This window comes from Ursus arctos, unplaced genomic scaffold, assembly GCF_023065955.2.
Source record: "Ursus arctos isolate Adak ecotype North America unplaced genomic scaffold, UrsArc2.0 scaffold_18, whole genome shotgun sequence".
Taxonomy (NCBI): domain Eukaryota; kingdom Metazoa; phylum Chordata; class Mammalia; order Carnivora; family Ursidae; genus Ursus; species Ursus arctos.
The window spans coordinates 59,796,617-59,821,355 of NW_026622852.1; the positions used below are offsets into that span (position 1 = coordinate 59,796,617).

General features: G+C 63.4%; 1 protein-coding gene and 1 long non-coding RNA gene across 4 annotated transcripts; one reads left to right on the forward strand and one right to left on the reverse strand.

Moving 5' to 3' along the window:
* Positions 1-53: 53 nt before the first annotated feature.
* On the reverse strand, positions 54-13,657 carry AGPAT2 (1-acylglycerol-3-phosphate O-acyltransferase 2). 3 transcript variants are annotated; one of them, XM_026490199.4, is made up of 6 exons: positions 13,312-13,657; positions 4,423-4,556; positions 3,793-3,968; positions 3,412-3,544; positions 1,641-1,713; positions 54-885 (listed from the first exon to the last, which is right to left on the reverse strand). In XM_026490199.4, exons 1-6 carry the CDS (start codon positions 13,491-13,493, stop codon positions 69-71), a joined length of 1,515 nt encoding a protein of 504 aa, XP_026345984.1. In that variant the 5' UTR covers positions 13,494-13,657; the 3' UTR covers positions 54-68. The 3 variants fall into 3 exon arrangements, with proteins under 3 accessions (XP_026345984.1, XP_044236608.1, XP_026345985.1); XM_044380673.3 differs by lacking the exon at positions 13,312-13,657 and adding an exon at positions 12,177-12,406; XM_026490200.4 differs by having other exon boundaries at positions 174-885; positions 3,449-3,544; positions 13,312-13,644.
* Positions 13,658-17,390: 3,733 nt separating this feature from the next.
* LOC113248622 (uncharacterized) lies at positions 17,391-24,387 on the forward strand. The gene is made up of 3 exons (XR_003313576.3): positions 17,391-22,667; positions 22,748-22,808; positions 23,539-24,387. It is a non-coding gene; the product is annotated as an uncharacterized LOC113248622 (long non-coding RNA).
* Positions 24,388-24,739: the final 352 nt, after the last annotated feature.

A 24,739-nucleotide genomic window follows, 5' to 3' on the forward strand; every position in this document is an offset into this window, starting at 1 on the left:
GCCAGGGGCCGAAGAGCAAATCCTCCTCCTCCCCCCAGACCCCTGGTGTGCCCGCCGCCCCAGAAAAACTACCGCAGGATGATCGTGGGCCTGGCCCCTGGAGGGGGACGCTGCGGGGGGCAGCCCCAGCATGGTAGCACCCCGCCCACCCCTGGTGACCACAACTCACCAGGCGCTTCCAAGAGTTCGTTTATTAAAAAACGCGGACGGAGTGCAGTGCCTGTTTGGCCGGCTTGCTCCCAAGGCCAGCGGAGCACAGACCTCTGCTTCGTGGCTCTCCCCGAGGCCCAGGCTGCACAAGACCAGGTGTCTGGCCACACACCCCCCCCAGTCCCGTTTCTCCCAGAGGCCGGGCCGCCCAGCCAGCCTCCGCGCCCCCCGGGCCCAGGCAGGAGGGTGCAGCTCAGCCCTGCCTGTCGACCCCGCTGGACCCCAGCCTGCTCCCGCATCCGGGAGGCACAAGCGTGGGCTTCCTGGGGACGTTCCAGCTGACTCTCCTTTTGGGGGGACATCAGAGGTCTGGATCTGAGGCCGATGGCAGGAGGCAGCCTCCTGTATCCGGGGGAATAAAAGCGGGGGAACCTCGGGAGCAGGACACTGTGATATTTAGCAGCCAGGGCAGGGGAAGAGGTCCCTCTGTTCTCTAGCCAGGCCCTGCCCCCGGCTGGCCCCATCCTGTCCCCAGGTCCTGCCCCACCCCAGGTCTCAGTTACTGGGCTGGCTGGGAACAAGGCCCTGCAGTCGCCCCGTTCTCCTGGGGCATCCCGGACAAGCGGAGGAAGGTGGTCCTCATGGCCTGATGGCAGGTGTCCATAAGCTTGGGGACATCGGCGACAGTGAGGCCACTGGTAGGGATGGCATCCAGCACTTCCACCTTGATGGTTCCTGTTGGGGGTGGAGCAGCACCAGTGGCCCGGGGCCCCCACCCGGGCCCCCTGTCCCGGCACCCACACTGCAGCCTGTCCTTGATCTGACGCCGCCACCTGAACCCCCGTCCTCCTCCTCCTTGGCCACCTACGGGCCTCCCAAGGGCCAGGCCGGGGTCTTTCCTGGACACCCTGGTCTCAGGTGGTTGGTTTTTATTTGAGAATAATCGACACAACCAAGCCGCAGCTCCCGAGTGTGCCCTCGGCAGGTTCTGACAACTGTATACGCCTCTAAAGGCCCACCCGAGGTACAGAACATTCCTCCCCCGGAAGGTGCCCCCCGCCTCCTCCCGGGCACCCCACATCCACCATTCCACTTCCAGCCTCCACCACGGTCTAGGAGGGCCGCGAGTCTCAGAGATCGGGGGAGGGGGGCACAGCTTAGCTCCTCCCCCTGCTGCCCTTCAACCTTTGACCCCACCTTCCTACCCAGGCACCAGGTGCCCACATTCGGGATCTGGAAGGAAGGGCAGTGGCCCCATGCTCCACGCTGGTGGGCGTGGGGGACCTGGGAGGCTGCTGCCCAGCCTGGGCCTAAGCACCCTCTGCTGGGCTTCCAGATCCCTTCCTTCCTTCCCTCACCACACGACCGCCGGCCTACGGTAAGCACCCAGAAACGGGAACTGCACTAGGAGGGGCCTGGAGTCCCAGGGACGGAGGAGGAGACACGCCCACGGGTGCGCTAGCTGCTGGGGTAGGAAGGTCGGGTGCTACCTGAGCTGAAGAGCTTCGTCTTGGGTTTGTAGAAGGAGGAGAAGCTGGAGTATATCACGGGGATGATAGGCACCTGTGGACAGGAGGCCGTGACGCCTGAAGACACACGGGAGCCCACCCCAGCCCGCCCTGGGCCCCAGGGATGAGCTAGTGGGGGAGCCCTGCCTTGCCACCGGCCTGCCTTCTGCCTGAGGGGGTCCCGGGAGTGCCTGTGGCTGCAGGACAGCCAAGGTGACCTGCCTCAGGGTCCTGCCACGCACTAACCCCCGCGGCCTGGGACACCTTTCGTGCCCTCAGTTAATGATTATCCCCGGGGGGCCCGGTTCTGACCCTGGTGTCTTCCAGGAATACCAGCAGGCCCTGCCCCCTCCCAGGCTACAGCTGCCCCCAGCATTCCATAAACTCATCCTGCACATCATCACTTAAGCATCCCCTCCACCAGGAAGGCTTCCTGGGCCGGCACATGTCCCTGTGATTCACGTCTGTGCCCCACTGGGTCCTAAGATTGCCCAGGAGGACAAGACCCTGTGCAGTGTAGCTGGAGGTTACTGAGCTCCTTCTGCCCACCCCTCCACCATCCTGGAGAGGCCGGGGGCAGCTGTGGCCAGGGAGGGGGCAGCTGTAGCCGGGGAGCAGACAGCGTCTGCTGGTATTCCTGGAAGACACCAGGGTCGGAAACGGCCCCTGGGGGTGATCATTAACCCTGGAGGTCAGGGAGCCTCTCCCTGGTACCAGCAGGGCTGTGGGCTTGGAACACAGGTAGGCGACAGGCTGGGAGGCCCTGGGAGGAGACAGGGAGGAGGGGAGGGGAGAGGACAAGGAGTGACATCTAATCTGCTGGCTGAGGCTGACCAGAGCCTCCTCAGTGTCCTCTCTCCTCTCCCACGAGCCTCTCTCCCATGCCACCAGCAAAGGGAAGGGACATCAAACCCAGGCAGGTGGCAGGGGTGCTCTCCACCTCCCAGATGGAGGGGCTGCAGACCCGGGGGTGAGAGCTCAGAGCCCAGGCTCCTCTGCCCCATTCACCTGCTGCTTCCACCACCACCACCACCCCCTGTGGCCATGAGCTGGGAGCCTCTGGAAGGAGAGCTCAATGGCCTTGCTCCGGGCCAGACACCAGGGGGCGCCAGAGGCCACCTGGGCCAGGTGCCGTGCCCAAGAGCAGACCCCTGCCCAGCCACCACCCAGACCCTAACTGGGCAGAACGAAAGCCCCTTCCCCTGACCTCAGACGACAGCTTTTCCCTACACATACTCCCCCAACACAGAACCAGGAGTGGGACACAGCACCCTTTACCCACCAGGAGGCACTGCCCGGGGATGCATGCACCCCCAGTTCTTCGGGCATCACCCCCGAGCACCTCCCGGGACAAACTGCACCGTGGAGCTCAAGGTAGAGAGGCCCACCGCAGAGTTTCAGCCCTCTCTGCCCGCCCCGCCCCCCTCAGGCCCTGCTCCTTTGGCCCCAGCCCACAGTTCTGCAGGACTGAGCAAGCACTCGGCCTTCCCCAGAGAGCCCAGCAAGCAGGCCTGCTACCTCTGCCTCCCCTGGGGGGCGCCCACCAGCTAGCTGCCAAGGGGGGTGCCGAAGCTGGTTGCCGGACCCAATCAGGCCTCAGCCATGGTGCTCGGAGTGCTTCCAACAGGCCAGAAACCACGTGCCGGAGGGGCAAGGAGGCCCCACGCCTGCCCAGTGGGAGGAGGTCCCTGAGCCCCAGTGGCCCCAGCCTGGCCAGGCAGCCACCTTCAGCTGTAAGCCAACCTGGACCCACCTCCCTGCCCGGCTAGGAGGGCAGCGCCCTGGCGCACCTGGGCCTGGATCGCCAGGTAGAAGGCGCCTTTCTTGAAAGGCAGCAGGTCCCCGTTGTCGTTCCGTGTGCCCTCAGGGTAGATCCACACTTTAAGCTGCGGGGAGGAGAGGAGGCAGCTGTAGCCTGGCTAACCCTCCCCGCCCTGGGGCCCCCTCGCAAGCAGCCCCGCTTCTCAGCTGAGGCCACCACCGGGAACGCGCGCGAGCGCCTGGGCTCCGCTCCCAACCTTTCTACGCGCCAGCGCACGGATGTGCGGTTCGGCACCTACCGCCGGCCTACCGGGAGCGTTTGCCCCGCCCAGCAGGCCCCCACCGCGCTCGCCCACGTCGGCCCCGCGCTCACGTTGTCCTTGACCATGCGCTCGCCCACGTCGGCCATCACGGTCCTGGCGGTCCTGGACTGCTGTCGGTTGATGAAGAAGATGCCCCCGAGGTATATGACGAGGCCCACGGGCCCCAAGAAGAGCAGCTCCCGCTTGGCGATCTGCACGCAGCGCTCAGGCAGGGCCTCCATCAGGCCTGCAGGTGGCCACGGGACACCAGGCAGGTGGGGGTGGGGCTCGGAGCCTGGCAGCCACCTCCCCAGGAAGGAGAGCCAGCCCTGTGCCCCCACCACCAACAGGCCCGAGCCGGGTCATGCCTTCCCACTGGCTACCCGGCCAAGTCATGTGTTCTCTCGGCCTGTTTCCCGCCTGTAAAGGGAGGGGTGAAGCAGAGCTCCCAGCTGCAGGGATGACGGTGGCAGAGCCCCATACCCAGCGTCAGGTACACACGGCTTTGTCATGTGGCTGGAGGGAGGCACGGGTCCCCCTGGCCTGGGTTGGCTCCCCTTGCCCGCCGGCTCATCGGGGCCCAGCCTCCACCTCTCTGAAGCACCCCCCTCCCCTGCAGAGACCAGGCCGGTGTCCCCGGGCCGAGCCTGCAGCCAGAAAGGGCCAGCTCTCCCACCAGCCCCTCTGCGGCCCTGGCTTACCCATCATGTCCAGGATGCTCTGGTGGTTAGAAATGATGACACAGGGGTGGTCCACCTCCAGCTTCTGGAGACCCTTGGTCTCGAAACGAAGGCCTAATACGTACTTGAACTTCATGACAAACCATTTGATGATCCTGAGAGGAGACGATGTCAGTGAGCAGGTCCCCACTGCCCTGCACCCTGTCTTGGGCTCTGGCCTGGAGCCGGGGAAGGGCTGTCAGGAACACCCACAGCAGACGGAGCCCTGGCTTGCCCTCTTGCGGCTGCTGGCGCGACCCTGCGTTCACTTCCCCTGCAAGAGCCTTCAGATCCTGTCCCTCAAGGGGTCAGCGCGTGCGGCCCGGTCTCCTGTCACCGTGGCAGGAACAGGGAAGACCAAGGACAGAAAGGAGCGAAGGCTCCGGGGGCTGGATACCTGGCAAAGGGGAGGCCGTCCTCTTCTACACCTGCTTTGTGGGGAGCTGCCGTGTGGCCAGGCCCTCACCCACACCCCTGCTTGCTCAGCCAGGGGCAGCTGCAAGGGGACTGGAGGCTGAGAGCCCCCGGGGACAGGCTGGGTCTGGTTCTCGGCCGTGTTAGCAAAACCCTACATGGAGGGGCTCCCGCCTGGCTCCGTAGGGGAGCATGTGACTCTTGATCTCGGGGTTATAGGTTCAAGCCCCATGCTGGGTGTAGAGATGACTTCTAAAATCTTTATAAAACAATGAAATAAAAACCCAACAGAGAGGGATCCCTGCACCCCTGCAGAGGAGGAGCCCCCCCCCCCCAGGCTCTGGGGAAGGAGACTGGGCAGGGGACACGACCATCCCCTCAGGGCAGTGCTACACGGAAGAAGGCATCCGCACAAGCCGGGGACCTTGGCAGGGGCTGAAGGTCGCTCAGGAACAAGGGGGAGCGCCACCCGCAACGAGGGGAGCGTGGCCCGACTGGGCTTGCACCCCTCACCCTTGTCCTCGTGAGTGACCCCACCATCCCCTTCTCACGGGCTTCCAGAGAACTTAAATGACCTGCCCGAGGGGACCGCCAAGGAGGGGCACCGGGGTTTGAGCGGCCTGGGCCCTTCCAGCCCTGCACGGGGCTGCCCTAGGGCCTCCGTGACCTTCGGGCCGCCTCCCAGCAGCACAGGTGGGTGTGAGTGGCTATGGGCGCGGGGACTGTCTGCAGGCACTGCTGGCCTCGGAGAACACAGAGGGGCCGCTCTACCCGGGACAGGCTGCAGTAGGGGTCAGCCTGCAGGGGGAGGCTCAGCGCTCTGTAACTCCCCGCGGGGCCGTGGGTCCTTCCCATCCCCCGTGGGTGGATGCCACCACTGACACAGAACTGTTCCACTTCTCACGGAAGGTTCGGGCAGCACCCCTAGGTATCTGAGCCCCCAACGGTGTTCACGGCAAGGGATTTCCCATTTTATACGCAAGGGTGAGTAGCTGCCCAACGCCCGGAGACGGCCCTCGAGCGAGCAGAGACTCTGTTTTTCAACTGCGGTGAAATGCACATGACCTAAGAGGTACCCTCCTAACCGAGGTTCAGCGCACAGCTCAAGGGGGTCAAGCGCATTCACACCGAGCCGTGCAGAACGGGCCCCTCTTCCCAGACTGGACTCTGTCCCGTTACACACGGAGCCCCTTCCCCAACCCCTGCCCCTTGCGTCTGTGGATCCGACTCCTCTCAGGCCTCCTGGGACTGGATCCCTCGACATCTGTCCTTCTGGGTCTGAAGGCCAGTCTCTCAGTCAGCTGCCGCTTTCCCAGAACTCCCGTGCGAGGGCAGCGCTCCCATCATTCCATGCTGCAGATGGGGACACTGAGGCTCAGGGAGACACAGCCGCTAAGCCAGGGCTGCCTGCACAATCAGACCGGCCACCCTCCCCTGATCTGCCAGCCTCGGCCGGCTCAGGCCAGACCTGCCCATCTGTCCCTTCCCGCCGGACCCGCGCCCCGCCAGCAGGCCCCGCACACAGGCTGAGCGGGCTGACCGGCTGCTTCAGCCCTGCGGGGCCCCGTTTCTCATCTACAAAGACAGCTTCTTAGCCACCGTGAGGACTGAGGGGACAAGGAGAGGACACAACAGGCACTTCACAAAGGGAAAGACGGAAATGTCCAACATACATGGAAAATGTCCAGTCTCGCTAGAAATCAAAGCAACGCCAATGGAAACGAGCCCTGCTTTCCCCCTTTAGGTCGGCACGGACAGGAAGACAAGACCGGTAACACCAGGACTTGGCCCGATGTCGGGAAAGGCCCGACGACTGTGCACGAGGCCGCACGGGGAGGGCAGGCTGGCAGCCCCTGGGCAAAGCCGTGAAGAAATGCGGTCCCAGGGCACCTGGGTGGCGAAGCTGGTGGAGCGCCCCCTCTCGGTTTGGCTCGGGTGGTGATCTCAGGGTCAAGGGATCCAGCCCACACTTCAGGGTCCAGGGTCTGTGCTCAGCGGGAAGTCCGCTTCCCCCTCTCCTTCTGCCCCCCCCAGGTGTGTTCTCTCTCAAATAAACACATCTTAAGAAAGAAAGGAAGGGAGGGAGGGAGGGAGGAAGAAAGAAAGAAAAAGAAATCTGGTCCCTCTTCCAGGCTCTGACCCTAAGGCAGTTGCGGAGGCAGGCCTGCAGTCCTCAAGTGTGGTCTGAATCAGAAAAATCTGAGGGCCGCCCAGGGGGCTCCTATGGTGGAGCCCAAGACTCCTGATCTCAGGGTTGTGAGTTCAAGCCCCATGTGGGGTGTGGGGATTACTTAAAAATAAAATCTTTAAAAAAAGAGAAGAGAAATGTGAACCCGTCTGAATGTTCCCCGCTAGGGAGAGGTGAAGCAGGGGTCGGATCCCCAGCCTGCGGGGGCGGAGACACCAAGACCCGGACGCAGGCGCTGCAGTGGCGGGTCGCGAGCGCCCCCGCCGGCCGCGGAGGACCCCGGCCACCTCTGAGGCGGACCGTATTCTCTGCAGGAGGCTCTGCCGGCTTCCCTCTTTCCCTCTTTCAAAATTGTGGCAAAATAATATGTCACATAAAACTTTTGTTTTCATCGTTTTTAAAAGATTTTATTTGAGAGAGCGAGCTAGAGCGCGTGAGCAGTTCCCGCTGAACAGGGTGTCCAACGTGGAGCTGGATCCCAGGACCCTGGATCATCATGACCTGAGCCGAAGGCAGACGCTTCACCGACGGAGCCCCCCAGGCGCCCCAGCGTTTTAGTCATTTTTAAATGTCTGGTTCAGTGGCGTGAAATCCACAGTGTTGTGCAACCGTCCCCCATCCGTCTCCAGGACTCCTCTCTTTCCTGTTTGGATTTCTTTGTGCGTCTAACGTAAGGGATTGACCACAGACTGGTTTTTCAGGAACGGTGGGAGACGCCGCGTAGGCCTGCGCCAGCGGGCAGCGCGAGGGCAGCCGGCCGGGAGCCGCGAGCTCTGCACACTCACACGAGGAACGCGTCCACACGGACCCGAGCGCGCACCAGCCGCTGCGGCCACCGCCGGCTGCCAGTGGTGCGCCCAGGCGGCAGGAAAGGCACCGGTTCGCCCTCAAGCGGACAAAGCGTTCTCCACAGGCCACACGCACGCGGCGGCCCAGCCACCTGTCCTTTTCCCAATGCCATGCAGTTTCAAGGCTTTTTGTGAAAGTGGTGAGAAAGTCTGTGTTTTTCAGTTTTCTCAATGCAGAAGGAAGGAAACGGAGCTCCTGCCGACCGTGCGCCGCCAGGGAGAGAAAGCCAGGCGGTCCTTGCCCAGGAGAGCAGAGGGCACTTCCCACGGCGGAGCCAGGTGGGAACACTCCCCCCGCCCCCGCCCCCGCGCCTGCACAGTACTTGCTACGTGCGGAGGGCCTGACAGGAACCCTCACGTTCGGTTCAGAGAGCAACCCCACAGGGTGGGGACACTCAGATGATGGGGTCTAGACTAAGTGGTTAAGCCACTTGCCCAAGGTCACACGGCGGGGAAGCTGGGGTGAGCCGGAACCCACCTCTTTACCTGCTTCTTGGAGAACAAGTGAAAAATGCCAGGCGAAGGGCGTACCGGAGGCGGGGTGCGGTGAGCACCCAGGATTGCAGGACGAAATTCCAGAATTGCAAAAGCAAATCTGTCCCTTCCCTGAGGTCCTGCAGACCCCACCCAGCGCCCAGCAGGACTGAAGGTGGCAGCTGTGCCCTCGGCCAGCCCACAGCAGCCGCCACCGTCCTCAGCACCAGCCCCGCTGTGCCGACAGCCCACCCTACCTGAGTGCCCCGCACCAGCCGCAGGGCTCGGGGGCAGCCCCCTCGGGAGCCAGGGCGCCACAGCTTGAAGTAGCTGTCCCCGGTGCTGACCCCGGCACATGGGCACACAACTCTGGCTGCTGCCCTACCTCCTCTAGCCCCCAACCCCCCGGGGAGGCTAACAGGGTGGAGCCACAGGGCTACCGGAAGCCCACGCGGCCAGGGGACACGATGAGTGCCTGGCACAGCATTCCAGAACTAGAGGCCAGGTGGCTGACTGGTGCCACCTTTCCATACCAAGACCCCGGGAGCAGGACCATTCCGCAAGCAGATGGGATGTCCTGGCCCTTTCTGGATCTTTCTCAGGAGCCCTCTACTTGACCCCAGACACAAACTGCCCAGGACACCTGAACACTATAAACACCACGGATCTTTCCAGGCTCGCTCCGGCCAGCCTCCTGGACCTTCTATGCTCAGCCTGAGGACACCCAGGTCTTCCCCAAGCTCTGGGTGACACAGATGAGATCCTGGCTCCCTGCTCCCTAGCCATGACCTCTGGCTTTGCGCTTGACCCCGCCCCCTCTAAGCTTCCACGCCTGCCGGTGAAAGGGGAAGGGCGTGGAGATGGAGCCCAGGAGGCTGGGACCCTGGGAGCAGCCAAGGTGCTCCCATCACAAGCAGATAAGAAGACTCCACCCGCCCCTCCCCCAGCCAGCACAGGCTCCAGGCGGCTGGAAGGAAGGTCAAGGCCAGGCCCTGGCCACCTGCTGACCTTTGCCCTCTGCCCCTGGCCTGCGGCTAGGTTGCTCCCAGATCTGGGCAGCTGTTTTTGCTGAGGCACGCCAGTCCCTGGCCAGACCCCTCTGGATTTGCCCCAGAGGGCCAGGGTTCTCTGTGGGGCTCACCTGGGGGCAGCCCTGCCAGGAAGGCCACACAGAGCCATCGATCAGCTCCGGGGACAGGAGGCCCACAGAGGCCATCTGGCAGAGCTGGAATGTTTTCCAAGTGTCTTATAAGCTGGAACACTAGGAGGGGGCAGGAGCTGGGGGGGGGGCTTCCAGCCTGCCCGGAAGACAGGCTGTGCGGGAATGCGGTGAACAGCAGGGGGCTGGAAGGGGGGTCTGCGAGCCCTTAGTCCTGACCCAGGATCTCCAGCGCTCCCAGGAGCTCTGGTTTCTGGCCCTGCAACAGCACATCGGGCAGGGAGTCTGCCCCTGGCCATCCTACTCCCAGAAAATCAAAGGCAGACTTTCCTGCAAAACCAGGATCCCCGGCCAGCCCCCATGTGCCACGGGGCTCCCTGCATGCACTCCGTCCCCATCCGTGCACCCCCCAGGACCACACAGCAGCTGGCCGCGCTGGCTAAGAGCCTGGGCTGCTCTGGGGTCAAATCCTGATCACCATCGATAGGGCCCCCTGGTCTCTGGCCCAAACAATGCCCATTCCTTCCTCTTTGAGGCGCTGCATGAGCTGCACAAGTGGAGTGCCTGGCCGCCCCGCCTCCCTTGGAGCGGGGAGCGGAGAGGCGTGCCGCCCAGGGCCTGGCCATTCGGATGGACACAGAGCATGCAGTCCAGCCCTCCCCCAGAGGCCCTGCCACGGCAGTGTGTGCATACCGGCCGGAGCGTGGTGGGGCCGCAGGATGGAGAGGCTGGGAACTTTCTGTGGACCTGGACTGCCCAGCTCTGGTCCCCTTCAATGCACGAGAAAGTCAAGTCTCTCGGTGAAGCCGCTGTCGTTAGGGTTTCCCGATCCTGCAGCCGAACCCTAAGCCTCACACACGGCTTCGCTTCACTCTGTCAACAGCTGTACTAGGGACACCTGCCTGCTGGGACGAGGAAGCCTGGCCTAATACTCCCAGAGAGCACAACAGCCTGGGAGGGAGCCTTGGTCTCGGCCCCCAGGGGGTCAGAGGCTCCTCAGCTCTTCTGTTCTCATCACTGTTCCCTGCACACTCGGAACTGGGTCTAACAGGCAAAGGCCTCCTTGGGCTACTGCCCAGAGCCCCGTGGGGAGGGGCCCCTGCTGTTTGTGGGGGGGCAGGAAAGCAGGGGAGGGGCAGGGCAGGGCTGCTCCCCCCAGAGCTCCAGGCACCCAAAGCCCGGGTCTCCAGCCTTGGTATGGCCTCCACCCCTGTGGGCACAGAGGGAACGTACAGAGCATGCACTCTGGAGTCCCTCCCGGGGGGTCTGCACCCCAGTCCGCCAGGTCTTAGCTCTGGGAGCCCAGGCAACTGCCTCCCCCCACTTGGGAGCCTTACTTCAGGCCGCCCCTCGACTCTTCACCGAGTACTGGCCGTCCCCACAGTGGAGGCATCTCCACACGGCGCAGGAGCTGGGAGCAGACACCGAGCTGCGCAGCGAGGGGGGCCACCTTCCGGGGGGGGCGGGGCAGGGCGGGGAGAGGAGCGGCTGCACCCCCGGGGTGCTCAGGAGTCCAGGAAGACTGATGATGAGGACATGGCGTGTCCCAGACCCTCTGCAGAGGGGCCTACACGGAGGGCGTAGGGAGCCGGTCCGCTCAGCCCGCCGGTACCCCACTCCGTCCTCCTGGGTCCTGTCCCGGAGCCCTGCAGAAGCTCCGGTCTCTGCCTCCCGGGGCCGCGCCCCTCAGGGGAACTCCTGTTCACAGAGTCATCACTGTGACCCAGCCCTGGGGACCTGGGGGGTACGGGTAAGGAGGCCATGGCCTCTCCCTGGGGAGAACGGAGCACCTGCTGTCCCATCAGCATCCTGGGGTGGCCCCTTCACAGAGCCTGAGTCTGGGGGCTGCCCTGGGGAGGGGAGAGTAGCCGGAAGCTCCCACCCAGTACCGTCAGAGCCTCTAGGGTCCCCAGGGGTTCAGCCTAATTGGCCAGAATATCAGGGGAGACTGGGGCTAAGGGGAGCAAGCCCCAGCAGGCAGGGGGGCAGAGCCAAGGGAAGGCCAGCCAGCCAGATCCAGCCCCCAAATCAGAAAGGGGCCTGGTGACTTCTGATTTGACCCCTGGGAAGCAGCTTTGAAGTCTGAGTCAGTCCTTTTAAAAGACAAGGAAGCTGCTCATAAAAGAGGCCACCTGATGACACAGTGGGGGAAGCGCTGGGTCACCTCCTGGTTCTGTCCCTTCTACCGCAACCCTGCTCTGGGGCCAGCTCTCCGCGGCCTCCCCCTCCTGATGCGTGAGAACCACACTGCTGTCCCCTGGCCTGGCTCTAGGAGGGCAGCACCACCTCCAAGAAGCCCATTGGCCTGTGGCTCCTTGGACCCGCACCCCTCCTCCTGCTCTGCTGAGCCTAGGCTCCCGCCATGAGCCCGCTGCCCGCAGGGGACTTCAGGCCCCTAACCTCAGGCCCAGCCTTCAGAGACGGGCACGGCCTCAGGCACCCCTGCCCTGGAGTGGTGGGGGCCCAGCTTTGAGGAACCCCCTGAAATAGGTCCCCCCCTCCCCAGGGGCACTCCACTCAGGAAGATGCCCAGAAGGGCCATACGTGGGCTATCCCTGGTGTCTGCACTCCCTGGGATGCTGGCCTGGGCCATGCTGGTGGTGGGCAGGGGACACCAGAGACCCACGGGGCATGCTCCATTCTGAGTCCTCACCTACTGTGGGTTCCACAGGCAAGCCACAAACCCCTATAGATGGGGCCTCGAGGGCCCACGCAGTGTGAGCCAGTTCCGGCAGCATCGGGCCGCCTGCATGAACAAGGACAGAGGTGGCAGGAAGATAGGAACCCTCACCCACTGCCCTGTAACCACACAGGGGGCAGGGACCTCAGGGACCACAGTATCCTCACGGCAGGCCACAGCCAAGAAGCCATTGCAAAAGCCACAGAGAGAAATGTTAGCAACAGCCCCCTGGGATCAGACACTGGGAGACAGGGCAGGAAGAAGCCCCCGCCCCTTTGCCTCTGACCCCTAGGGGCCCCCCACCCTTCAGCTGGGCCTGGTCTCCCCACCCCACACTCACCAGCCCACAACACCATAGTGCCCAGCTCACACAGGTGTCCACAGAAAAATTCCAGCCACCCCCCCTTCCTTCCACCCTGAGGCTGGACCTCAGGGGACGACCCCCCCCTTCCCATCCAGGAGTCTCCTACCTTCTTAGGAGCAGGGACAGGGAAGGAGAGGGAGTCAGTCCCCACGGCCATTCACAGGTGCATTCATCGAGGGGCAGGTAGGAGGGAGGGGGTGCAGAGAAGACAGGGACGCCCTGAGCTCTACAGCTCCCGGTCCAGGCAGGAGCGGTGCTCCAGCAAAGCCCCCGCCTGGGGCAAGCCCCGCCGTCTGACCTGCTCTTTCCTCGCGGGTGGAGCAGGACTGCGCCTCTCCCAGCCGGCCCAGCGCCCTTCCTCGCCCAGGGCCGCTCCGCCACCCGGCGCCCCGAACTCCCTGCGAGGCCCGCGGGCCCTTGGCGGGGCGGAAGGACGCGGAGGCGCTGGACACCGAGACCTTTTGAAATCCCTCGGTGTCTGCGCCCGGGCCGGGGCCTCCGGGCGCGGAGACATTGTGACGCGGACTCCAGCGGACCGGCGCGCGCCGCCCGAGAGCTCCCAGAGCCCCGAGAGCCCCGGACGGGGCAGGAGGGAGGGACGCGAGAGCAGAAAGTTAGGAAAGCGGAAGCGGGCGGCGGCCAGCGCTCCGCCCCACCCCGGCGCTGTCCCCCGGCCGGCGCGCGCCCGCGTCCCCCGGCGCTCCAGCCCGGCCTGGCGCTCCCCGCCGACCCCAGGTCTCTTGCCTCATGTTCTCCACTGTCCGGCCGTGGTGGCGCAGCAGGCAGACGACCGAGGCCATCGTGGAGCCCACGACGCAGAGAGCGCAGTACAGGGTGATCTTGGCGTAGAACTTGGCGGCGCGGCTCAGCTGCACGAGCAGCAGCAGCCCCAGCAGCGCCGCGGTCAGCCACGGCCAGAGCTCCATGGCCCCGCCACGCCCGGACCGCGCCCCGGCGGCGTTGTCCCGGGAGCCCCGACGACGTTGGCCTCGGCTCCCTCTCTGGGCTCCGGCGCGGGCGCGAGGACGACCTGTGGGCTGGCGACCGCTGGCCTCCTCCCGCGCGCCCGTGCCCCTTATTGCGACGGCGGAGGGGCGGGGCGGCCCGGGGCGGAGAGGGGAGCGAGCGCGCCCAGGAAGCTGCTAGGTGAGGCACGCCCCGCCCCGCCCCGCGACTGCCCCACCGCCGCCCCGCCCCGCGACACTCCCCCTGTCCCCGCCGCCCGGTCACCTAGCTCCTGGCGGCGCGATCCCCGTCCCAAGCCCGCAGCCGCTGCGGGGTAGCTTGGGCTCTGGCACCGCCTCCCGCGGTCTGGGCCTCCTCGCCCCGCCCCGCCTCGTGTTCCCCACATCCCCGCTGCCCCTTATTAACCCAGAAGCATAGCTCCAAAGGCGACTCAAGGACGCGACCTCCTTGGCAGCCGGGTCGCCACACAAGGGACCCCCTGAACTGCGCCTGCTACGTGGGTCTCCTGCTCCTTCGGGTCCCCTGGGGCAGTGGCAAGGAGACCCGGCTGGCCCTCTGGCAACCTCGCTCTGCGGGCCTGATGGGCACACACAGATTCCTGGTGCAGGCAGTAGGAATGGGGCGGGTTTCTGGGCGCGGCTGGGGGGTGACCGCTTTGGGTGCCAGGAACAGTGCATCACCACGGCCAGGAGCAGATACAGGGCAATTGTGCTCACATAGCCTCAGCCATCGGCCAGCCTGGAGGCATCGGTGCGGCTTGGGGTGGAAGGAGGGCCCTGGCTGGGTGTCCAGGTCACTGCTGCAGGGGGAGCCCACGGGGCCCAGCAAGCAGACTGAGCCTGCACGTGTCCTCTTCTGCAGGCTGGCTGAGGTCCTGTGTCAGCTGCAACTTCCAAGACACTCTCGGATGTCTGGCACTTCTAAGGGCATCAGGAACTCTCCTGTGGGTCTCTTGGGTTTCTCAGATGCTGAGGCAATCTGTTACTGAAATACTCCCCTGACAGCCCCAAAACCGATCTGTGTTCACCCACAAATACAAAAGCTTCGCTCTTCAGATGAATGGGAACCTTGAGCTCTAGGGAAGGGTGGGGTTCCCCGCGTGGCGCAGTAGCCCATTCACGGATGTTCCTAGCTCTTCCCCGTGGGGAGGATTGCTTCGCCTGAGTTGCACGCATGGTGTTTCTCAGTGGGATGGATGACAGCCTCTCGGCTCAGTCTCGGTCCATCTGTGGGGCCAGGGCTCTGTGTCACTGTCAATACACCAGCTGGTCTCTTTCCACTCTTGCGACAGGGCCCTGCTGCCCCTCCAGGGGAGGCCTGGAGCCCTCCAGGGAGGGGGCGCTGGCTCTGCCCGTCCGCAGGCTGTGGGTTTATGGGCCCCTGGGCAGGGGCAGCAAGACCAGAGGTGAGCCTGTGGGTGGGTGGGAGTGGGTGGCCTGCGTCCAGGGGTGCAGCCGGAGGAGGCTGGGTCGCAGCGGGCTTCCCCGGGGCGGTTAGCAATGCCTGCAGCTGGAAGTCCTTCAGGGGTGGGGAGGTCCAGACGGGATGACTGGAACCCAGGCCTCACAAGCCCGGCAGGGCAGAAAGGGCCGCGTTACCCAAGGGGCTTCCTTCTGGTCCCTGAGCAGCACCCTTTCCAAGGGGACCCCTCCGGCTGTAGCTCACCCCCCTTGTCCTGCCTCCTCCTGACCTTTTCCCGGCACTTCCTACGACTTGGTGACTCGCGTTTGCAGGTTTGTGCACTTGCTGAGCTCCCCCGGCCCCGGTCGCACGGCCACGTCATTGCGGCCCATCTGTCTTGCTCGCGGGTGCCTGCCCAGTGCTGAGAACCATGGCCGGCAGCAGGTACAAACCAGCAAATGCACCCCTATTTTACAGATGGAAAATGGCCTCCCAGAGGCCAGAGTGGCCCTGCTGGAGTGACGGGGGAGAAGCCTAACCCTGGTCACTGTGTGCCATGCCTGCCATCCGGAGGCTGCCGGCGGCTGGGGGCCTGCCCTGTCCTCCAGCTCTGGGGCAGCAGTTCTGGGCACCCCACTGTGACCTCATACAGAGTACGTTACCCAATCTCACCTTCTTCCCCAGTTTCCTCCTGGGGAAATGTTGAAAGAAAAGAAAACACTTTTCCCCTGATGGGATGGGGAAGTGGGGTTGGGGGCTGGGGAGACACCCGTGGAGTGGGGCATCAGAATCTTCCAGTGTGGGTCTGAAAGAAACAATACCGTAAAGGTCTATTTGGAGAGCTAACGAAACCTTTTTTGTTTCTAGAAAGTGAAGCCTCGAAGAATCTTCTGGGTTGGTGGAGAAAAGAAATTCTCTCTTAAATCAGTGGTTCTCAACGAAGTAGGGACAGACACGGCTCCAGTCAGGTTCCACCCCAGAGCACAGCCAGAGCAGAGAAGCATGGGCAGGCATGTGCCCACGTCCTGTCCTGTCTGACCCTGTCAGGGTGCCCGGGGTCCCCACGATGAGCTGGGGGAGTACTGGGGGAGTTCATGACTGACTCAGTCCCAGTCCCTGCCGGTAACAGCCAAGAGCCCTCCTGGGCATTTCTGGGGCTCATGGAGACAGCACACGACACCAGGAGACACAGTGGAGGCTGAGTTGTCACACCTGCCGAGCCCCACAGGAGCTCACAGCCAAGGAGAGGGACCATCACTGGGTGCCAGGAAACTGGCGGCCGGGGGCACGCTGGCTCCTACCCGCAGAGCCACCAGAGGCTGACCAGCCCACCTGCCCATCCAGCCATGGTCTCCTCCTGCCAGGGCCCAGGTGGGGCCCCAAGGTCTCCAGGTTTCTCTCGGGTTGAGTGGCATGTCTGGAGGGAAGGGCTAGGGCTCTCCATACCTGAACCTGAGATAAAGTGAGCACTGTGTCCCCTCCCCACCACGTGGCGTCTGGGGCAGGGCTGGGGTACCCAGTCTCTGAAGTTCCGAGATGTGGCCTCATAATCCATGCTACCCAAAGCACCAGAGCCTGGGTTTCCCAGTCTACAAATGGGGACACTAGTCTCACCTAGCACGGCTGGGATGAACTGAGCCCATGGCCCAGGCTGGCCCAGCAAGGGCCACTCCTGACTTTTCCTCCTGTGTGTGGAGGTAGGTTTCTGCCCGGGAGGAAGTGAGACCGGATCAGGATGACAGCTCAGGAAGGGGTGTCTCAGCAAACCCGCAAGATCAGGGATGCAGGCGGGGGAGCAGCCTAAGGTACAGCTGGGCAGGGGCACGGCGGGGGGGCGGGGCTCCCTATGAGCTCCCTGCAGCGGGGGAGGGGGCATCTCCAGGGGGCTCACCTCCTGAGAAGAAGCTCCTTGGAAGGCAGGCGTCAGACTGGGTGGGAGGAAGGGAGGTAGGCCAGAGAGCCTGGCGGGTGGGGGTGGGGGAGAGGGCGGGCCGTGAGAACCCGGCTGAGCTGCCCTGGGGCACTCAGGCAGAGTTCCTATAGGCCTGAAGGTTTGCAGACCTCTTGGTGGTCAATGCCATCCTGCCACCTGTAAATAAAGTGCCTGTGAATCTTTCATGGGCTTGTGCTTAAAAATAGATGAGTGAGGCCTCTGGGCCGGCTTCCCAGGTCTCTGCTGTGGGCAGTGTCAGGGCTACCAACTCCGCAGGGAGGCAGGGAGGGAGGGTGAGGGCTGGCAGGCCAGGGCGCTGGGGGGAGCCGGCCAGGGCTCGAGGAGCCTGGGACAGTGCCTCCCCCACCCCCACCCCACCCCACCCCCGCTCAGGGGCCAATGGGAAGTCATCCTCTGGATGTGGTGTCTGGAGCTCCTAGGTCCCAGGCTGGGGGGAGGGTGTGGGAGGGGAGGGTGTGGCAGGGGCGGGGCAGCAGCCCATGTGACCCTTCTCCCTAGAGGGGTTTTGAGCTGTAACCCAGGGACAGAAGCGGATGGCACGATGGAGAGGTGGGACCCCTGGGCAGAAGAGGGGACCAAGAGGAACCAGAGCTGGAGGTCCTGGCCCTGGGGCTGAGGCCCTGTCAGCTACACGGAAGAGCTGGGCCCCCCACGTGGAGGCCCCCCACGCAGCCCCTCTCACCCGTGACACGCGAGTCTGACTCCCACGCTTGGATCAGCAGGCTCGCTTGAGGCTCAAACAGCAACCAGAACCCCACGTCTCAGATGGGCCCTCGGAGGTGGCCTGGCCCAGCCCCCGCTGGACAGACAGGAACACAGGGCCCCAGAGAGGACACCCCCGGGACTGCGGCCGGCAAGATGGAGCAGGAGGGAGACCCCTGGGTGAGCGGGGAGCAGCCCTTCCTCCCAGAGCCCCAGTTGCCTTAGCTGCGCCGAGAGGACAGGGATGGGCCTCTAGGGGCCTGTGAAGGTAAACTGGGCGGGCTGGGTGTGAAATGCCAGGCCTGCCAGCCGCTCCTCAGGCAGGCTGCCCTCTGATCACCTCACCCCGGCCCAGCTGGCGTCGGGACTGGATCAGCTGCCCCAGCACTCCCCAGGCCAACGCACTGACTAGATGGGGCTGGTGGCCAAGCGGGCTGCCCTCGGCCTTGCCCCGTCCACTCCTGGCTTTGGCTGCTGGCTCAGGGGCTGCCTCTCTGGGTTAAGGGGCCCTGGGGGCGCCCTAGCCCCTTCTGTCCTGCCTCTCACTGCAGGGGAGAGAGGAGGCAATACGCACTAGAGAAGGGGCCAGGGGCCGGGGGGGCCCCTCCATCACAAAGGCCAGCGTCCTGCCTCTGGCACTGGGGGTGGGTGGTAGGGAGGCAGGTTGGGAGGAGGCTGGAGCGAGGAGGGCTGTAGCCTGACTGCCAGGCCGCCTTCACCCTTCCCAGGACTATGCTGAATTCCTGCAGCCCCGGAGAGCTCACAGGGTGTGCTCCCATCCTCCCGACTGTGGCCGGCTGATGTCTGGCCCATGAACCTGGCCCATGACGTCCTTGGTCAAGGCCTTCGGGGGCACCTTGGCAAACCCAATCTGGAGGCTCAGATTACACATTTAGAGAGCAAGTCTTCACTTTTCTCAGGGTCGTCCGTCAGCAAGATGAGGCACGGAGTGGGCGGGAGGGAGCCCAGCGCTGCGGACGTCTGGGTCTGAGTTCTGCCCACGGTCACTGGCGGGTGGCTCTTCCGCTCTGTGGGCCCCTGTCTGAGCTGGTCAAATGGGAGCAATGAGGGAGTCAGGAGACTAGGCAAGCACCCTGGGACTAAGAGTCCCACCTCACGTGGGACCCTTTGCTGCTGTCTGTGAGTCCCAGAGCCACGTTCCTGGGGGGACCCGGGCTTCCCGGGTGCCCCAACCTCTGAGCCAGGCCCCCAGAGCCTCAGCCCGTCTGCACAGCTCCCCGCTCCATCCCCAGGGCCTTGGGGCGTCGGGCCCATGACAGGCCCCCACAAGTCATTGGTGAACAAATGAATGGAAGACACGGTGAAGGAATGAAGGAACCCTCCCTCATGAGTCCGGAAGAAGAGCGTGTATGCTGGGTGGGACCCCAGCTCACAGAGTTCCCCATGGGGGCCAGACGCCTGGGCTGCTGAGTGGGACAAGGAGGTCTGGAGGTCAGGGCCACCGGCAGGAGCGGGGGATGTGCATCTGTGCACGCAGAGTGGCCGGGGCAGCGGTGGCCCTCCAGATACCCAGACACAAGAATGGGCCCAGCTAAGCCGCATGCAGGCCTCAGCTACCCCTGTCTGTCCCTTCCCCTCCACTTTCTCCGGGGGGACCCCACCCAGGGTGTCCAAGCTCTGTCTCTGCCCGTCTGTGCACATGCACATGCACACTTGCTCAAAAGAGAGGGTGGAGTTTGGGACCAATAGCGCAGGCAGTAGCCAGCTCCAGGGGTGGAAGGTGAGTCAGAGCCCTGACGTTATTCACGAACCCAGGCAAAGTCCAGGTGAATGCATGACCAAGGAAACTCCTGCCGGAACACAGGGGACTTGGTAGGGACAGAAGCCTGGCAGATGCAGATGAGGAATCTGGGTGAAGAGTGAAGCAGAGACACTGCTCAGGACCGCTGGGCACAGTTATGCGGGCTGTGCACTGCCCAAGTCTAGAGAGTGTTAACAGCAGTAGGTACAGCTCGCGCTGTCCCTTCCAGAGCAAACCGACCTGGCTCTCTGGCCCTTGGCGGTCACCATAGAGGTCCCACCCAGAGGCCTGGACCAATGAGCCCTGGGTCTAGGAGCCTGGTACCTACTGCTTCTGTGTGAGAGGTCAGAAGCAAGGTTCCCCAGCTCAGCCGGAGCCGCCCCACCTGCCTCTGCTTGGATGTCTGCCAGCCCCAAGGCCAACATCCACCTGCGTCACCGGCCGACACCAGTCACTGAGCTCGTGAGCTCGCACCGGAGCTGGGGCCCCACCCTGCCTCCTGCCCCTTCTCTGCAGCTGTCCGCGCTGTCCCCAGCTGGGGTCGCCAGATCTAGCACATGAAAATACAGGACACCGGACGCCGTAAGACTTGAATTTCAGATAAATTTTTTAGCGTAAGTTGTCCCGTGTGATAGTTGGGACGTATCTATACTAAAAAATGTGAATTGTTGTCTATCTGAAAGTCAAATCTAACCGGGCGTCCTGTGTTGCATCTGGTGACCCCTTCCCCAGCCTAGAGCCAAACGCCCTGTGCCCACCCCCACCCCCGGGTTCTCTGCGAACTTGTCCCCGCCGTCCCACCCCAGCCACCCTGGCCTCTGCCAAACGCCAGGCAGCACTGCCCTCTAGTGGACAGACCGCCGCAGGGTGGGAGGAGCCCAGGCGGCCGGGGAGCGATGGGGGGAGGAGCTCCGGGATCGCTTGACCATGCCCCGCAGGGAGTTGCGCGAGGTGCTCGCCTCCGCCTGCCCCCGCCCTGGAAATCCTCCTCAGCTCCCGCACCCCGGAGGGGACTCCAGGTGCTTTGCTGGGGGTCACGGCCTGCCATCTAAACAACAAGAGCTCTCAGCGCACCTGCCACAGGCAGGCGGTGGCAGGGGCCGGTGTCCTGGCCGGGCTGCAGGTGGTGGCACTATGGGTGGGTCTCATGCATCCTTGGCTTCAGAGGTAGGACTTCAGGGATTCCTCAGCTGCGCCTGAAGCCCAGCGCTCATGAGAGCACATGCCCTCCTCCCGTTCTCGCACCGCAGAAGGTGGGGTCGCCGTGAGCGGGCAGAAGACCGGGCTGGCCCCGGGGAACCTGGCGTGGCCAGCCAGCCAATGCATCTAGAGGCCGGGCAAAACCTCGGCGCCCGGCCGGAGGGGACTCGAGCCTGCACGCGCAGCCCTGTTCACGGCAGCGTCAGCTGCTGCAGCCCGGAGGGGGAGGCCGAGAGAGGTCCGCCCCGCACAGAGGGGCCCTCCTGCAGGGTCCACTCCCAGGAAGCCCCAGAGGAGCCGGAGGCAGGGAGCAGGGGGGGAAGGGAGGGGTCCGTATTCAGTAGTCTGGGAAGGTGGAGCGTCCTGGGGACAGACGGAGGGGACGGTGCACAGCAGCGTGAGTGTGTCTGACGCCCCTGAGCTGTGCGCTCAAAAACAGCTAAGATGGCAAGTTCTAGGCCGTGTGTATCTTGCCACTATACAAGTAATAATTAAAAAGGCAGAGGGTTTTACGCCCCAGTAGCAGGCGGCACTTCCTCTCCGCCCCCACCCCACCCCAGGCTGTTTGGCTTGGGACGTGGTTTTGGAAGTCCTCAGGTGTTGTCATGGGACGCGGGGACAGGGAATTTAAGTGAAACAGGCGGAGGGATACCCTGTCCTTTTCAAGAGGTGCGAGCACCAAGCGTGTGCCCTGAGCAGGCTGTAACGTCGACCCTTGTCCTCATCTGATACTGACTCACATGTTCATTTCACATCAGCACGAGCCCTGATTTTATCTTTCTTGAATGTTAACATTGAACAGAGGACAGCCCCACACAGCGGCCAAGCGTTGCTGCTCCCCACGAGGCAGCCAGGAGCAGCCCTGGGGATGGGAGCTGGTTGGGAAGCAAGAGGACAGGGCCCAGGGTGGGTGTGGGGTGGAGCTCTGGGGAAAGGAGACAGAGACAGACAGAGACAGAGAGACAGACAAGACAAGGGGTCCTGGCCAGGTCTCTTTGCTGATCCCACTCCTGACTGATGCCTCCCCTCCTCAGTTCCCTTAGATCTTGTCTAGGACTCAGCTCTGGAGTGCCCTCCTCCAGGAGGCCTTCCTGGGCTTCCCAGCTCAGTTGAGCCTCTTTTCTGCACGCTTGTCCCCCTGCCTTAGCCCCCAGGCAGGTAATCTGTGGTTGTGTGCGTCTCGGTACGTGCAGGGCGAGGTGGGATTTGTACTTGCACCCGGGCATTTGCCAACGGCTTCTTGGTGACTAAGCACACTGAGTTCCACGAGCAACGAGGAATCGCTGAAATTCTGCTAGGGCTTTGGAGCAAGGGGTGAGGCGGGAGCAGCTCATCCTAGCTTATCCTGTGCTCAGTGCACCTGCAGCCAGTGGGGCGACGGGCACTGGGACTCAGGGGCCTGGAGCCCTCCGTCCTGAGGGGCATGGACAGCCAGGTGGCAGCAGCCGTGTATTCCCCATGTCCTGGGAGCCCTGGCAGGGCTGGGAGGAGCCGGGCTGGCCACCTCTCTGATGGACGCTCCCCTCCTGCCCTCCTCCCCAGCCACCTCCTCCATGGACATCCCCTCACCCCTGCTTCCTCTCCTAGAGGATGGGACCTGGACCTCTAGGCTTCCCTCTGCAGTCTGGGCTCTGCACACCACCAGGTCACCTTGCTAGCTGCCCGGAGCCGCCCCTGCCTTTGGGGCCTTCCTTGCCCCGAAGACCCCAGCCCTCGGTGAGGCCCAGAATACTGTCCCTGCCAGGATGGGACCCTCCCCAGGACTCTGCTTTTGCACTGCTCCGTGGCACAGCTAAACCAACGTGAGTCTGTCTTTGCTCCATTGTGAGGTTTGGGTTTTTAGGCCAGAGGTTTTGCTTACTTTCCATTCCCAGGTCCTGAGTGATGGTGGAGTTCTCAGTAAATATTGAATGAACGAATAAATAATCAACATCCGACTTCGGATCCTTCCCAGGGGCTGAGGCTTCCCCGAGCTGGGGCATTGGTCCGCTGAACACTTACCTGGTGCACGAGCCCGCACCGGCCACCCCTCCTCACTCACTAACACCCTGGCGCTCGGCTCCTCCAGTGCCTGGCGAGGCCCCCCAACCCCCGAGAGCGCTGCCGGCACTGCAGGTACAGCCGGCCGGGGAGGGGGTGGGTCCTCTGAGCTCCTCGGAGCTGCTCTCACACCTCTGATCCCTCCTTTCCTCGAGGTGCTTCCCCTGGACTGTCCTGCGTCCACCAAGTCCTGAGGACGAGGGGGCTACGTCTGAGGTTGGTTTTCTGTGTTCTCTCGCTCGTGGTGGGTCACTGCACACAGGCTTGTGCACCTTTGATTTTGAATTCACGTTCTCTTGACCTTAATCTGTGGAAAGCCTGTTGATCGAAATCAGGGGTGCTGGGAGACATTGTGGCCACGCGGTGGGGAGCCGGGGAGCCCCACAGAGCTGGGCTCCCTGCCCTTGGGGGCCGGGGCCTACTGTCTGCCTGCCAGGCACCTCCAACAGATGTCAGTTTGCTCCCTCATCGGTGGAGAAGGTCTTGGGAGTCCTCTGGGCTCCAGACCCCCGAGTTCAGTTGTTTGGCAGTGGGAGGGGCTCGTGGGTGTCTAGTGCACTGGCCACCTGGAGTGGGCTGGACGGTGTCCACATCCTTACCCTGATGCCTGGGAAGGGGACCTTATTTGGAAAAACGGTCTTTGCAGATGTGTTGAACTAAGGCTCTTGAAATGAGTAGGTCATCCTGGATTTTTTGGGTGGGCCCTAAGTCCAATGACCAGTGTCCCTCTAGGAGATGCAAAAGAAGAGACAGACAGACACAGGGAGAGGCCACAGCCCAGGAGGGCCTAGAGATAGCAGGAGCCCCAAGAAGCAGGAAGCACCCTCCCGAGAACCTCCCAGGGAACACAGCCCTGCCCACACCTGGATTTTGGACTTCCGGCCTCAAAACATTGAGAATGCAGTTCCTGCTGTTTTAAGTAACCCTTCCTGGTCATTTGTTACAGAGGCCCCAGAAAACGCACTCGGGGCGCTCTCTGTGCTGGTTCCAGAATCCGGAGCATGAGGCAAACCGGACGCTCACCGTTCATGGGCCTAAGAGGGAAGCCGACTGTGTGTGGGTGCGGGCACGGGGGCCCCGCCAGCAGCTGGCTCTACGACGGGTGCGGGGGGAGGGGCTGCAATCCAGGCTGGCTACCTGTAAGAGGTGAGGTCTCACTCATGGCCTGACAGAAAAATAGGGCAAGAAGTGGGAGAAGAGAACTTTAAGCCAGAAAAGAGAGACTGGGAGGCTCTCAAACATGGAAAGTCCTGTGTGTGTCTGGCATGGGGCAGGCAGCAGGGGCGCGGGGGCGAGGGCGTGGCAGCTGGCAGAGCTGACCCTGGGAGGCCTCCAGCTCCTGTCAGGGACTGTGCACGGATCTGATTCTGCAGGTGCTCAGGAGTTCTCTCTAAAATGCCCTTTCAGGGGTGACTGGGTAGCTCAGTCAGTTAAGCATCTGTCTCAAGATTTTATTTGCCAGAGAGAGAGCCCGGGGGTGTGGGGGGGAGCACAAGCAGGGGGAGCAGCAGGCAGAGGGGGAAGGAGAGCCAGGCTCCGGGGAGCCCAATGCAGGGCTCAAGCCCAGGCCCCCGGGATCATGACCCGAGCCGAAGGCCTACGCTCCACGGACTGAGTCACCCAGGCGCCCCAAGCATGCAACTCTTGATTTTCAGCTCAGGTCATGATCTCAGGTCATGAGATCGAGCCCCGTGACAGGGTCAGCGCTCAGTGCAAAGTCTGCTTCTCTCTCTGCCCTCCTGCCCCTCTCCCCTCCCTCTCTAAAAATAAATAAACTAAATTAAATACAATGAAATGCCTTTTGGACTCCTTGTAACTTGTTCTCTTTTTCTCAGGATATTCTCCCCATGGAAGATGGCTTCCATGCCTCCGATTCCAAAAGTGCCCCGTATTCCAGATCCATGGCTGCGTGACCCCAAGATCGAGCGGCTCATGATCCCGAGTGGTTCTCCGGTCTGGAATTCACGAGCAGCTTGGGGATGCGGTTTTGACTCAGGGTCACTCTGACCTTGTGTCAAAATGTCAGCCAGGCCTGAGGTCCTCTGGGGCTGGGGGACACGCGCCGGCGGCTGGTGCTGGCTGCCGCCCGGACGCCAGGCTCCCGGCCGCTCTGACCACCCCTTGGAGCTGCTTGAATGTCCTCACAG